This window comes from Chionomys nivalis, chromosome 5 (assembly GCF_950005125.1).
Source record: "Chionomys nivalis chromosome 5, mChiNiv1.1, whole genome shotgun sequence".
NCBI lineage: Eukaryota > Metazoa > Chordata > Mammalia > Rodentia > Cricetidae > Chionomys > Chionomys nivalis.
This window is the reverse complement of record NC_080090.1, coordinates 36,421,203-36,435,767: the sequence shown is the minus strand read 5'-3', so window position 1 is coordinate 36,435,767 and position 14,565 is coordinate 36,421,203. Positions and strand designations below refer to the sequence as shown.

The following is a 14,565-nucleotide window of genomic DNA, read 5'->3' as shown; positions in this document are numbered from 1 at the left end:
TACGCTATGCTTGTGTAGAACACTCCAGTGTCTGGCGTAAATGTGTGTTACTGCCTTATTGTGTATAATGTGAAGTAAAAAAATCATGTGTGAAGTTATTTCTTTGTATTAGTTATTATATTAATTAATTTAGTAGTTGTGTGTGTGTGTGTGTGTTAGAGCAGAGGGCAAAATACAACCTGAAAGAGTTTGTTTTCTTATTTCACTGTGTGGTTCCTGGGAATTGAACTTGGGTCGTCAAGCTGGGTGGCAAGTGCTCTTACTGCTATATCATCTTTAAAAATAAAATGTTTTCAATCCATGTATAATTTTCTTCCTTATGTTTCTACATGTCTCATAAATATTTTCTAATTTTGACCCAGATACTTTTGTCTTAGTCAAGGTTGAATAGAGACTACCACTGTGTCTTTATTTAAAAGAGAAATAATCTTACTAATTAATTCAGGTGGAGAGTATGTAGATGGTCATTAATCTCTTGTGCTTTGATCTAAGTAGAAACCTATTTCCCCTTTGATCTTCTAAATCTAAATTGGCAGGCTTTAAAAGATAGAAGGCAAAATTTTTAAAAATTTAAGATGTAGAAATAATGTAGTTTCCCCCAGTTTTTACAATATTAGTTTGGGGATTGGAGAGACAGCTCAGTTGGTAGAGTGCTTGCCTACCATGCATGAAGCCCTGGTGGTGGCATTTTGCCTGTGATCCCAGCATTCTGGTGAGTCAGGAAGGCCTGGAATTCAAGGCCATCCTTAGCTATGTAGCAGGTTTGAATGTAGCTAGGGCTTCATGGCACTGTCTGGGGGAAAATGAATATAAGGTACCTTGGTTTTTAAATTGACTTCTAATCTTACTACCCTAATAATAAAGGACAGTGTTGGTATGAAATAAATTCTTAAGGATGTGTCAGTACCTTTGTAGCCTAGAACAGGAACTTGACAGTTTGCTGTCGACTGCAGAACTTAAGTTTTTGAGGCTATAATGTATATTCAAAAGTATTACAGGTGGAGTCATTACATAACACCACCAGTTTGTAACTTCTGCCTTCTTTGTACTCTGCTTTATTTGGTGACGTGTCTCCCCACTCCATCTCTGCTCAGCTATCTTCCTCCTTAGCATTGCTTTTTCTTCTCAAAGTTCTGCTGTGTAGCACAGACTGCCTTCTGACCCCTTTCTTCAGTGTCCTATGTGCTGGGATAACGGGCATGTGCTGAATTTGCTTTTGTTATGTGATTACATTCCTTTTAAGTAATTGAACTAGCCATGTGTTTATAGATTAGTCCCCTTTGCTCATGATATTTTGCTTTTTAGATAGGTTGAATCTGATTTTCAGTGTTATGTTAATAACACTGAATCTTGCATCTTTGTTGTGAAGAATATTGATTATATCTTACACTATTTTTGTCTTTTCAGGGATGTGGACTGATAGGATCACTTTAAACTTCAAAAACTTTAAAATTTAAATTAATTTTCATTGGTAGTCATAGGCTTACACAGGGTATTTGTTTAATCTCAAATAAGTTTAAAAACTTTCTAGTTTTAGCGAAATTTCACCATTTTATATAACTTTTCAAATTTGTATACATAGAACTGTGCATGTGATTGTCTCTTGATTATCAACACCTGAGATTTTAGTGACCCTACATATTCACTCCTGCCACTAGTCTTGGTCTGCATTCCCCGTCCACCTTTGGCAGTTGTGCCACATGCTTTCATAGTTTCTCAAGAACTATATAGAATATATATTCTATTATATATTTTTGTTTGTTTCTGTTTTTGAGACAGGGCCTCTATATAGCCCTGGTAGAGGCTGCCTCCCTGTTCCCGTGCTGGGGTTAAAGGCAGTTGCCACCACACACCTGGCCAAAGAAACTGTTATTGATCTTATTGATTGCTTGTTGCTTCACTGTTTCCTGCTTTCTTCCTGTTTGGTTTCTTTTCTTTGGTTGTCCTTGGTTTATTGTGTTCTGGTCAGTGGTGTGACTCCTGTTTGCTTAGGCCAGCTTTCCTCACCACCTCTGTCCCTTAGCATTGCTTTAGTTGTAGTCCATAACCTTTGGTCTGTGGCATCATTCTCTTACTTACCTGTGGCTTCCTCTTTAGAGCAGTGCATGGTTAGTGGTTTGCTTTCCTTTCCAGCTGCTGAGAGTCTCTGTGTTATTGAGGTGAACCCCTGTCTTTGCAGGATCTAGTTTGTGTGTTCATTTCTTGGAATCGAGAGAACTTCTCAAGCTCTCAGCCCCTGTGTGTATCATGCTTGCCTGTTTCTTCTGTGACGTCGGTGACTGAATATGACACCTTCAGTTATTGACCACACACACTCCTGAGCAGACAGTTCATTCCATTTTCCTGGTCAATGTTTTTTTCTCATATGTAAACAGAGACTACTCTTTCATTTCCTGGCCACCCAGAACTGAATAATCACACAGAAACTGTATTAATTGCAATGCTCTTTGGCCAATGGCTCAAGCGTATTTCTATCTAGCTCTTATATCTTAAGTTAACCCATTTCTGTTAGTCTGTGTATTGCCACGTGACCATGATATTAACCTCATTTTCTACATGTTTTGTTTCCTCGGTGGCTGGCTGGCATCTGCTTCTTCCTTTGTGCTCTTCATTGATTATATTGAAACATTTCTGTTGATGTGTTTTCTTATATGGATAGTGAACCTTAAAAGTAAATAAATTTTTTTTCAGTTGTTTTTACCTTATATATCTTATTTATTTGTGGAAGAAGACATTTTCTTCTATTTACTTAAAGAGAATTGTAAATTTACTTTACCTTTGAAAATTTTTATATCTTGTTAAAAATATCTTTTCTAGTTAATTCTAAATTCTGTGCTGTCTAAGGCTTTGGAGTTTGTGTGAATTGACATTTTTCAAATTGACATTTGAAGTTTTTCATCTTGTTTAAGTTTTACAGTGAAACACACACCGTGCCTTTCCTAGAGCAGGGAAAGGTTTGGTAGGCTTCAGGCTACAAGCTCTGTGTTGAAACCACAGTTTAGTTAGGTGCTCAGCAGAGGCAGTTGGAGCCTGTTGGATCTGCTTTTAGTTTCTTGGCTATCTTTTAAACTTTTTTAAACTGTTCAAGAGCAATTGTGCTCTGGGTATACCTAGGAATTTAGATGCAATTTAATGGTTTTCCTGTTTTTTTGTTTTTGTTTTTATAAATCCCTGTTATTTTCATCTTGGCTAAGCTCTCTGTTTTCTTTCACCCAGAAAACCAGGGATTGATTGATTGACTGATTTTACCCTCCTGCATACTTCCCACAACTGTACTCACAGCCACTGCAAAACAGTATTGCTGTGTTTTTTCCTATTCTTTGGAGTTTTGTACAGTAAGCAGGAAGATATTTGGAAATAGGCTAAATTTTCAGAGCCTTTTTTTCTCAGATATACTTTTTGGTAAGAATTAACCCTGACTTGATGTGTCATGTCGTTAGAGTAGAGATGGATTTATATTGAGATGTGTCTTGTAAAATTATCACTCCATTCTTACCTTCTTCCCTTTCTCTTTATTTTAAAACCATTTTCAAAATTTAATATTCTGGGGCTAAGGAGTCTGGTTCAGTCAGTCAAACACTTGTCTTCAAAACACAAAGCTCTGATCCTTGATCCCCAGTACCCATGCAAAATGTCAGGGTGTGGTGGCCCTGGGAAGGCAGAGTGAGCAGGCTATCCCTAGCCTAATTGATAAATTGCAGGTCAATGGAAGACTGCCTCAAAAGAAATGAATGTCCTTCCTGAGGTAGGCACATGTGCATCTCTCTCCCCCCTTACACACACACACACACACACACACACACACACACACACACACACACAAATTCTGACAACTTTTGCTGTTACAGGATACTGCCTCTCAGGTCTTGGTGTCTATAATATCACTAGTAGAAATGTAGTTTATCCAGTGCTGAGGATCTGGCAAATGCTTGCTAGTTTTAACTGCAATTTGTATTGCTTGTTAAGCTTTGCAAAATATACATTCTTCAGCCCATCATATAGATTTTGATTGTATAAGTATGATCTATAAAAAATAGCCTAAGTTTCCCCTTTTTGTATACAGACACTTCTGCCTCAGTTCAGGTAAGTTCATGGTCATGTGAACTCTGAACATGTGTGACTGAGGAGGGTAATATTCTTGATGCTATTAAAGTTGTGCTGCGCTCCTCAAGCTCAGTTCCTCAGCATCACCTCTGGCTCATTCTGCACTGCTTTATCTTTCTTGAGATTGTCTCTATGAATCATGGACTTTTTTTTTATTAGTAAGTCAGTTCTGTAAAGACTAGAACTTAATTTACATTATGGTGTTTACGGACAAAATATTTGTTTTTTACATTTTTCTCTCCAAAGTATATTCTGTAGTTAGTAGAGTACTAAAGGTGTACCCATCATAAGCTTGAACTTAGTATGTAAGTTTATATAGCACCATCTCATTAAGACATAGGTTTCCAGCTTCCTCTTACGTGTCCCTCGATGTTCCTCTCAGTATCTTTGTCTATATCTATCCTGATTTCCAGCACTGTATATCATTTGGCCTTTTTATTAGATGTCTTATGAAGAGTCATGTGATACATGGTCTCATGTATCTAGTATTTAATCAAATGATTTTTGTGGCCAGGTTTTGATGAGTTTTAAAATACTATTTCTGAATTGTTTATATTCTAAATCAAAGAAGATTGAATTGAATTTCCTGTTTTTTTTTTTCTGAGTTAATTCTAAATGTCTTTAGGATGTTTTCCTGTAGTCCTTTCCTAACTCTAACCATTCAGTGCTCTGCTGTTTCCTCGGTGCAGAGGTGAGAGGAACTTCTGAAATTTTTTCTCTTGTTCTGTGTCAGTGTTTGAGCTAGAGGCAGTTGTGGTTCAAGTGAATGCTGGAGATTTTCATATTAATCTTTCATTTTTTTACTGTTCTTTCCTGGTAGCATGATGGAAGTGGATCATTGCATGATGTTGAGCTATCATTGCCATCCAGCCCAGAGCCAGAAGAAGGAGATCAGATATATAAGGTATGGCTAGGGAGTTATGCTGAAGATTTCCAAGTTTTCACTATAAAACAATACAGTGATAACATTTTAAGTTTTGAATAATAGAGGTATTAAGAACCTAGAGCTTTTAGCAGGTCATAGTGGCATATGCCTATAGATCTCATCAATCACTAGGCTGATTTGAAGTCTGCCTGTGCTACACAGTGGTGAACCCTTGAACAGGCCAGCTCTTGCAATGTTGTACGATACTGCCACAAAAATGTCTGAACTCATTAGCCAAATACTTGTTTAACATCTACAGGTTGTGAGTCAGATTAATCCCTACTACAGAAAACAGGTCAACCTAGAGCTTTGCATTCTGGGAAAACAATCAGGTTTCTCCAAATCTTCGCCACTGAATGAAACTAAAATGTTAGTCCTGTGAGGCTGTGGGACAATGGTCTTGTACCCTGTAAATATTTGTCACTTGTATGGTTTAATAAAATGCTAATTGACCAGCAGCCAGGCAGGAAGTATAGGCAGAACAACCAGAATAAGATCATTCTGGGAAGAGGAAAGGCTCAATCTGCAGGCGTTACCTAGACACAGAGGAAGCACAATGAGAATGCCTCACTGATAAAAGGTATCAAGCCACATGGCTAACACAGACAAGAATTTTGAATTAATGTAGGATATGAGTTAATAAGAAGCCTGAGCTAATAGGCCAACCAGTTATAACTAATATAGGCCTCTATGTGTTTCTTGGGACTGAAGAGATGCGGGACCAGGCATGACAGAAACCTCTGTCAACACTGTGATACTTAAATTTAAACTATCCCTTATCAGATGGAAAGTAATTTGCCCCCGTGTTGCTACTGTTGTTTGTAACAGTGAATGATAATTCTCAAAATAAGGTTTCCAATAAAATTAGAATGGTAGGAGGTACTTCATATATTTATAGAATTGATGAAATATTCAGTTAATGTGTTTATCCTTTCTATGTTTGAAAATCTAATTATAGAATCTGTGCATATTTTAATAATTAATGGAAATATTTATAATTCTCATGATCTGTAGATTTTAGTGGATTTTTACAACTATTTCTCAAACATACACAGAAATTCTTGATTCATTTAATATTTCCAAGATAAGGCATTTACATTTCATTTCCAAGCTGTAATTGCCCATGTTTGCTAGTCATTGCAATAACAGATAATCTCTGAACATTAGTGACCTAACATAATGCTGAGTCTCACTTAATTGCACATGGTCTGTATATCGGCTGAAATTCTGTTTCATTGGTCTTCAATGGAAGAACCCAATTGAGTGATCTGCTCTGTGGTATGACACAGCATTGTCATATAAAGGAAGAAGAACTTTGAGAAATTCTTAGGAATTCTGTGACAGATGCTGCTTCCACATGATTCAGGTGGCCTAGGCTGAAATACTGGACACGGAAGCATAGGCTGCTTATAGGTGTCTGAGTAATTCACCAAGAACCAGACGAAATACGAAGCGATCATAATCCTAAGAATATAGCACAGTAGTTACATTGGACTGCCAATCTGCCTTTTCCATTGGTGTCTACCTGTCATCGCTCAGTCACTTCCGGCTGTGGTTTTGCACGTGACTGGTAATGAGGTAGTGTTCTACATCAGCAGATCTGCAGAAGATTGTGGCTTATTTAGAAAACCGTCTCATGTTTGCAGTTTAAAACCAGTGATTTAGATGACCCCAGAGAGTATCTAAATTTTCTTCAGCTTTCTGACTGACATTTTTTCTCACAGATTAAACATTTTCTCAGATTTTGTAGAAAGAATTAATTTTGAGACAAGGCCTTCTATAGTCCAGGATGCTGTGTAGCGTGTTGTGTTGCTGATGCTAGCCTTTAACTCCAGATCTTCCTGCTCTTACCTGTGAATTACAAGGATGCACCACTACACCAGCTCAAGAATTTGCTGTGAAGAGACAAAACTAATTTCAGCTTTTTACATTGCTCTGTTATCCCTGTTTCTCATTTCTAATTTGTCCATATGTTTAGTATTACATGATAGATACATTAACAATTGACATTAATTCACGTCCCTATTGCCTTTGTGTCTAGGGAAATCATTTATCGCTTACATATTATTTAAGCTGGGATACAGAAGTTTATTGTGTCCTGTATTCTCCATTTCTTCTGATTCATAACCATTTTTCATGTCACTTAAGCTAAAACACAGATTTGGGATCTTCCACTTGATGTAAATTATCAGCTCTCCTCAAGGCTGTGATCTCTTTATTGGTTCAGGCTTCTGTTCTCATCTGGAGTATCACAATGCCTTGGATACAGTTCCTAGCCTAGTTTGTCATTGTTAAAGTTTTCCTCTAAACTCTCTAAGCCATCTCAAATTCGAATCTATTATCCCCTGGCTAAGGCCATGCTTGCCAGCTGTGGTCCTCTCTGATGGCGGCCATTGCCTAATTTCTTAGCTAAAATTACTTCTTATTTTTTACTACAGCATGTGTGTGGCAGAACCACTGTATGTAGTTCTCTGGGTGTGCGATGCTTGTTCTCACTTTTTTTATTGTGTGGTACTTTGAATATTATATGGGAACCAATGTTTACAATATTTCTACCTTCAGACCTTCTACTCATTTTCGAGACCTTCTTGGAGTCTATTTCCTGACAAGCATATTTTTTTCCTGTTGTCTTAGGGTTTCTATTGCTGTGATGAAAACACCATGACCAAAAAGCAAGTTGGGGAAGAAAGGGTTTATTTGGCTCACACTTCAGCATTGCTGTTCATCACTGAAGGAAGTCAGGGCAGGAACTCAAACAGGGCAGGATTTTGGAGGCAGGAGCTGATGCAGAGGCCCTGGAGGGGAACTGCTTACTGACTTGTTTCCCAAGACTTGCTCAGCCTACCTTCTTACAGAACCAAGGACTAGCAGCCCAGAAATGGCACCACCCACAATGGGCTGGGCCCTCCCCCACTGATCAATCAGTGAGAAAATGCCTTACAGTGTCAGGGAGGCATTTGCTTGCCTGAGGCTCCTTCCTCTGATGATTCTAGCTGTGTCCAGTTGACACACAGAACCTCTCAGTATACCTGTGATATAAAGTGTCAGTCCATAGAGTAGTGCCTATTGTCCTTCTGTGTACCTTACCTGAGTGTCACCACCTGGGACATATTTTCTTTAACACTGTAGAAACTAGTCATATCTACATAAATAGTGGTTGCACAGTGTCCCATCAAGTTGTGTGTCATGTTTCATTTGAAAAACAAATTGTTAACTTGTAAATGTCCAAACAGTACCTTGACTGCTAGGTCTGTTACACCAGTTTTGAATAATCTTTTTTTTTTTTTTATTTTGAGAAGTTGACTTAATAGTATCACAGATTTATTTATTTATTTATTTATTTATTTATTTATTTAAGATTTCTGCCTCCTCCCTGCCACTGCCTCCCATTTCCCCCCCTCCCCCAATCAAGTCCCCCTCCCTCATCAGCCCAAAGAGCAGTCAGGGTTCCCTGACCTGTGGGAAGTCCAAGGACCTCCCACTTCCTTCCAGGTCTAGTAAGGTGAGCATCTAAACTGCCTAGGCTCCCACAAAGCCAGTACGTGCAGTAAGTAGGATCATTAGATTGGATATGTTACTGATCATCAGTGTCTGTAAAACAGTGCTTAGTATTTTCTGTTTCACTGACAGTTGCCACTTAACGTGCTAGTGAGATTTGGCAGGCTTTTTTGTTTGGGCTTTGAATGTGGTCTCATACTGCCCTTGATGTATAGTAAATTCTTCATCATGTGTTGGTGATATGTATGGTTTAGGATTTTGTATAATGAGATATATACATCAAATTCTAGTGCCTTTATTTTCTTACAGTGTAGAAATGTGTCCATAGTATATTTATGTATCTTTCCTGTTCTCTATATTTTGCTTCTTGATTTATGAGTTTTTCTTCCTAAACTATCTTCAAGTCCAGCTTTTATAGTCTTTCCTAATTAACCTGTGATTTTCCCTGTTGTTTGGATGACTTATGTCATATCCCAAAAAACCTTTGTTTATTTGTGATCTTTTTTAAATTAATTGTATTTAAAAAATTGAAAAGTATAATTTCTTACATGTATGTTATGTATTTTAATTTATCCACCCTAAATTTGTTTGTGTTTGAAGGAAGTGACATATTTTGCTTAGTAACAATGCATAATGATTATTTATTTACCTGTTTTTGTTCTAGAAAACTCCTTCATGAAAATATACATATATACATTCTAATTTTTTTTTTTTTTTGGTTTTTTTGGTTTTTTGAGACAGGGTTTCTCTGTGGTTTTTGGAGCCTGTCCTGGAACTAGATCTTGTAGACCAGGCTGGTCTCAAACTCACAGAGATCCGCCTGCCTCTGCCTCCCGAGTGCTGGGATTAAAGGCCTGCGCCGCCACCGCCTGGCTACATTCTAATTTTTATAGTACTTCCTCAGTATATGTATATGTGTGGATAATTAAGTAGTAGAACACACTAAGGATAGGTTAACAGTACTTGCCATTTTGGAAATGTCATCAGAATATTGTTTAACTCAACAAGGGCTTCCACGTTATAGTATTGAATATGTCTGGATAATGAACTTGGTCCGTGCCTTTCACTTTAATTTGGTCAGTGCTTGTCAGAAAAGTGGCTCATTGCAGAACACTCCCTGGTACTCATCTGGCATATTTATTTGTTGCTGAGTTGTGAGCCAATCTGAAATTTATGCTGACATTAATTATAACATTAGCTTTGTCTGCCCTGCACTTGGTATTTTCTGACAGGCTGCTTGTAAGTGTTCCTTGAAATTTTAGTTGAAATTAGTTTTGCATGGTGATTTCCTTTACTATATGACCTTTTTTATTATGTTAATGCAAATGAATAACAGCATATATCTCTGTGTAGCCAAGATCAGCATAAATGCTAATTCAAATGAGAATATGACTATTACTTCCATTTTGCCCATTGTTTGCATGTGATTTGCCATTAGATCATGAAATCTTTCTAGAATTTTAGTAGATTTCCTCTTAGATGAACAAATAATCCATTCATTATTTGACTTCTTGACTTTATTCTTCTCATTAGAATATTTTATGTAACAGTATTTTTTATATTTCAGAATGAAGATTTATTAAATGAAATAAAACAACTTAAAGAGGAAATAAAGAAAAAAGATGAAAAAATCCAACTATTAGAGCATCGACTTGTAAGTATTACAACATGGACTGTAAACAGGCTTTTCATGGGGGAGTTGTGTTTGCTTTTAAGACTGGGCAGAAGAAGAGCTTGCTTCTGTTCTGGTTTTCAGAGTTTCATGTAGTGTGTTTAGAGTACGTGTGTTCCACTTAAAGGATGTGATGGAACCTTGAAATGAAATATAAAGTATTCACTTGAATGATTCTGTGTTGGTTCATTATCAATGGCCTCTTTTGTGAGGATTTAAAATTCTCCATTTTATTTACTTTTGCTTATTGGTGCAAAGTAAATGCCTTTCTTTCAGACATGTTTTGAGAAACAGTACCTGGGACTTTTCTCTTTGTAAGTAGAGTGACACTAAGTGCTTGGCCTTGAGTCTTGTGTTTTACTGAAAGGGATTCTAGGGAAATGCTTCATCTCTGTGAATGATAGTAAGTGATTCCTCAGAGTTAGGGTTGACTGACTTTTCATAGAATTGTTATGATTTCAAATGTTCATGAGAAAACTGTTTATATAGTACCTTGAATTCAGTTATAGGATAGTTTGTAATAATTAAAAGGCTAGGCTAAAATGAACATACTGGATAAAATCAAAAATTAAAGGAATATTTATTCAAAATCAAACAACATTAACAGCAAATTCAGCTTTATAAAATATACTTTTATTGAGAATGCCAAGGATATAGTCTAGTGAACTCTGAACCACTAAGGTCATATTACAGGCATTCAACTCAGAAATGATAGGAGCAGACAAATCGGGTATGGTTAAAGAGGGTCAAAGGCAGTTGATAGGAATTGTGTAGAGAATTTATTTTTCAACTGATAGTGTTCAGTACGGTAAAGATCATCAAAGAGGCTTTGTAGCATCGCATAGAGGAACAGACAGACACAGTATGTGGGCTCTTTGTATTTAATGCCCAGTAGAGTTCTGTCATAGAGCCATCTAAGAAAGTCTTTAGTGCCTGCTGCTGGAACCCTTGCACTGGATGGAGAGTTAGAAACAGACATACTCTTCCTTATAAAGCACCATCACCAAACAAATGCAGCGCCACCAAAGTCCATTTGCATTTACTTTCAAAGCATGGGCGAGGGCCTGTTAAAAGGAGCGCGGGTGAGCCCAAAGCACTCAGCCACTAGGAATTCTCATCCTGTAACTGCATAGATGGAGTTCTCCTGTGCCACAGAACATAAACTCTGGCACTTCCTAAGATCACAGGGCCACAGTCATTAGGGCAGAAGTAAATATAGCTGGCTGGAGGGCACAGGAAAAAGTGACTAGAATTTCAGGTCAATTATTGAATCCTTTACCCCATCTTACGAAAGAAGGTCATCAGGCCTAATTCTTAATGTTCTCTTGCAAGTAGTCAGATGTGATGAATGTCATGGCAGTTAGGGTGGAGGGCAATACTTTACAACAGGATCAAAATAAATCAGAAAAGAGATATAATTTTCAGAAGTATTCTTTTTATGCCTTTAATTGCTGCATATATTCCATATTTAAGTGATATATATTTTTATATGCATGAAAATATAAATACTGAGTTTTTTAGACAGTTTAAAAGATTGTCAAGAGAAATATTGTAGTTCTCTGACTTTATCTCAAATCTAGTCCCTGAAAAAGAGAAGACAACTGAATACACGTTGATGTTTGATGTAGGCATGTCTGTCGTGGAAGGAGCCAGAACTGCATTGCACTGTGCAGCTTGGTGATGCGGCTTGTTCTTCTTAACACAGCCTCTAACTGCCTGTGTGTGTAGAATAAAACCATTTTAAACATTTGTGGTTTTGTTCAGGCCACCCGGTGTAACTGTCACCAGAAATCTAAAGAGGAAAAGTGTACATATGCTGATAAATACACCCAGACGCCCTGGAGAAGACTCCCTGTAAGTCACCTGTTCTAACTTTTGTTCTTTGCTATTTTGTTGTGTTGCTTTGATTTTTTTTAACCTAACCACTAATAATTTTGAACCTGCCATAGCTATGTTTTTTTTTTTTTAGATGAGCTGCTTGTCCCTCGTCTCCTGGGTGTTATGTGCTTTCCAAAGCTGCTCCTTTGTGCTCTATACAAGTGAATGTGCTTGTAGTAGCTTTTCCATTCTGCATATTGTGGCCCATCTTATTTAAGTGTCTACTCTTTTCTCATTGCATGTTTTTGTGGGAGTAGTAATACTATGGTCCCACTTGTACAATATGTCTCACTTTAAAGGTGTGTGATGTAGTATATTCCCTTTTGTGCTGAAACTTTTCCAAATAGGTTTTATTATTATAATTATAAACTGTTGAGGAAATTAGGAAATATTAATCTGTGAAAACATAGTTAAGGTATGACTTATTTGAAACAATAGGAAATAACCATCTAAATATTGTTTTTTGTGTTTGAAAGTGTTATGTATCAAAATATATTTAGTGCTAAAAGTACCGTATTATTCACTCTGAGTACCTGAAACTCACTTTAGAATATCAGTCATCCCATTATATGGAGTAGGTAATAGGCTCCTATTAATAAGAGAATGCTGGGTACACCTTGAGACTCCTTTTGTGTTCTGTATTGCAGCAGAATCCCATAATACAAATGAATAGAAAATATATAGGTTAATATAGTCAGTTCAACTTAGATTTTATAAAATTTTTACTTTGTTTCTTTCCATATAATGTGTAATTGCTTTCTCTGTATGTGGGATGATATGATGATAGAAATTAGCTTGTTTAAAGATCTTCTTTCACTGTGGTTCTTGAAGGAAAGTGAGGAATGAGAAAAGGAAATGCACAGATAAATGCAAGCTCACTCGTTCCTAAATAGCTGAGGGAACTACTGACTCATTAATATAAACCAGTGCAAGTTCTCTGGAGTTTGGAGGATATGGAAAGTCTAGGCAAATCAAGAGCTTAGCTTGGTGAAGAACGGTAAAGGTAGAACTCAAAGAAAGCAAATGAAATACTTATGCAAAGATAACCTAATTCAACTTTGATGTTAAAGGGTGTAGAAAAGTATAATGCCCAGCACCTCTACATGGGCATTTGATCTTTCCATGGTCTCCAATTTTTCCATAGAGTGTTTGTAATTTTTTTAAAAATTTATTTCTTTTTTATACATACAGTATTCTGTCTCCATGTATGCCTACATGCCAGATGAGGGCGCCAGATCTCATTACAGATTGCGAGCCACCATGTCGGTGCTGGGAATTGAACTCAGGACCTCTGGAAGAGCAGCCTGTGCTCTTAACCACTGAGACATCTCTCCAGCCCCCAAGTGTTTGTAATTTTAAATATCCTTGATTAGCTTTGCTGTTAAGTATAAGAAGCTTCGTTTTGTATCTTTATGGAAGTCCTTAAACTTCATAAGCACCCTGGCTCCCCTAACCTCGTTGTTCTGGAAACAGGATATTAACCTGCCTCCTTACTCTGGATAAAAGGAACTGGTGCAGAACTTACTTAGTACAACCCTGAGTTAATTTTTTACAGTGATCTTGGGGGAAGTAAAGGTCAGGTGTTTAGCCAAGTACTATCAAAAGCTCAGACGTCAGCTTTCTCCATTATTATTTTTAACAGTTATCACCTGGCCACGTCATTCCTTTGTTTTGTAGATGGAAATAAAAATTAAGGAATATTAAATGGCCTACTAAGTTTTTATAGTAAAGAAATGGCTTAGACGGTACTATAACTTAAGACTCCTGACTACTGGTCATTGGCTCCTTACCCCAAAGCACACTGAAGAGCCATGCAGGATGAGAGGTTTTGAAGATTAGAGTGGAAGGAATGAAATGTCTCTAAGTACAGAACAGCTGGTGAAGGCAAAGATGGGAGAGGGCTTGGCGGTATAAAGTTCACCGGAGGGTGTGGCACAGATGTGTACCAAGGAAAGCAGTGAAGTTAGTGTGAAAGCTCATGTGAGTACGAGTCACAAAATGTAATCTGTGAATAATGTAGTTTCATGGAGGTTCACTCAATGAGTAAATAAATGCTTGTTTATTTACTTCAATAATACTTAAGTATAAAGTTAGTAACAAATTTGCCCTGTGATCTTTTCCTGTGCTCAATGGATTGCACTTGAAAGACGTTATGTTGGAAACAGTTCCTGTAATTATAGTGCTTTTCTTTTCATTCAGAAAGTATATGTTGTTCCAGATGTTCTTTTTAAAGGAGGAGTCTAGCTTAGACAGGCATAGGTGATACAGATGTGGGGGTGCAGCATGGTCCTTGTTTGACAATCTGTAGGTTTTTTAGGCAGAAAATTTAAAAATGAAAAGGTCAGTTTAAAATTATTCTAGTATTAGTAAAATTTTAAAAATTAAAGCCTTTGAGAAGGTTGCAGATTATGATCTGTCTTTTCATATTTTCTCCTAACATCTTGGGACATTGCAGTGCTTTTGGTGTTCTACAGTCACTTGATTATAG

At 37.1% G+C, this 14,565-nt stretch overlaps 1 protein-coding gene across 5 annotated transcripts in view; it reads left to right on the top strand.

The window, feature by feature from the left end:
• Ccser2 (coiled-coil serine rich protein 2) overlaps nt 1–14,565 on the top strand; it is a 110,184-nt gene that overhangs the window by 73,361 nt on the left and 22,258 nt on the right. For all 5 annotated transcript variants that reach the window (XM_057769255.1, XM_057769259.1, XM_057769258.1 and 2 more), the window contains 3 exons: nt 4,925–5,008; nt 10,095–10,181; nt 11,964–12,053. In XM_057769255.1, coding sequence (XP_057625238.1) covers nt 4,925–5,008; nt 10,095–10,181; nt 11,964–12,053 — 261 coding nt within the window. The remainder of the gene's footprint in view (nt 1–4,924; nt 5,009–10,094; nt 10,182–11,963; nt 12,054–14,565) is intronic.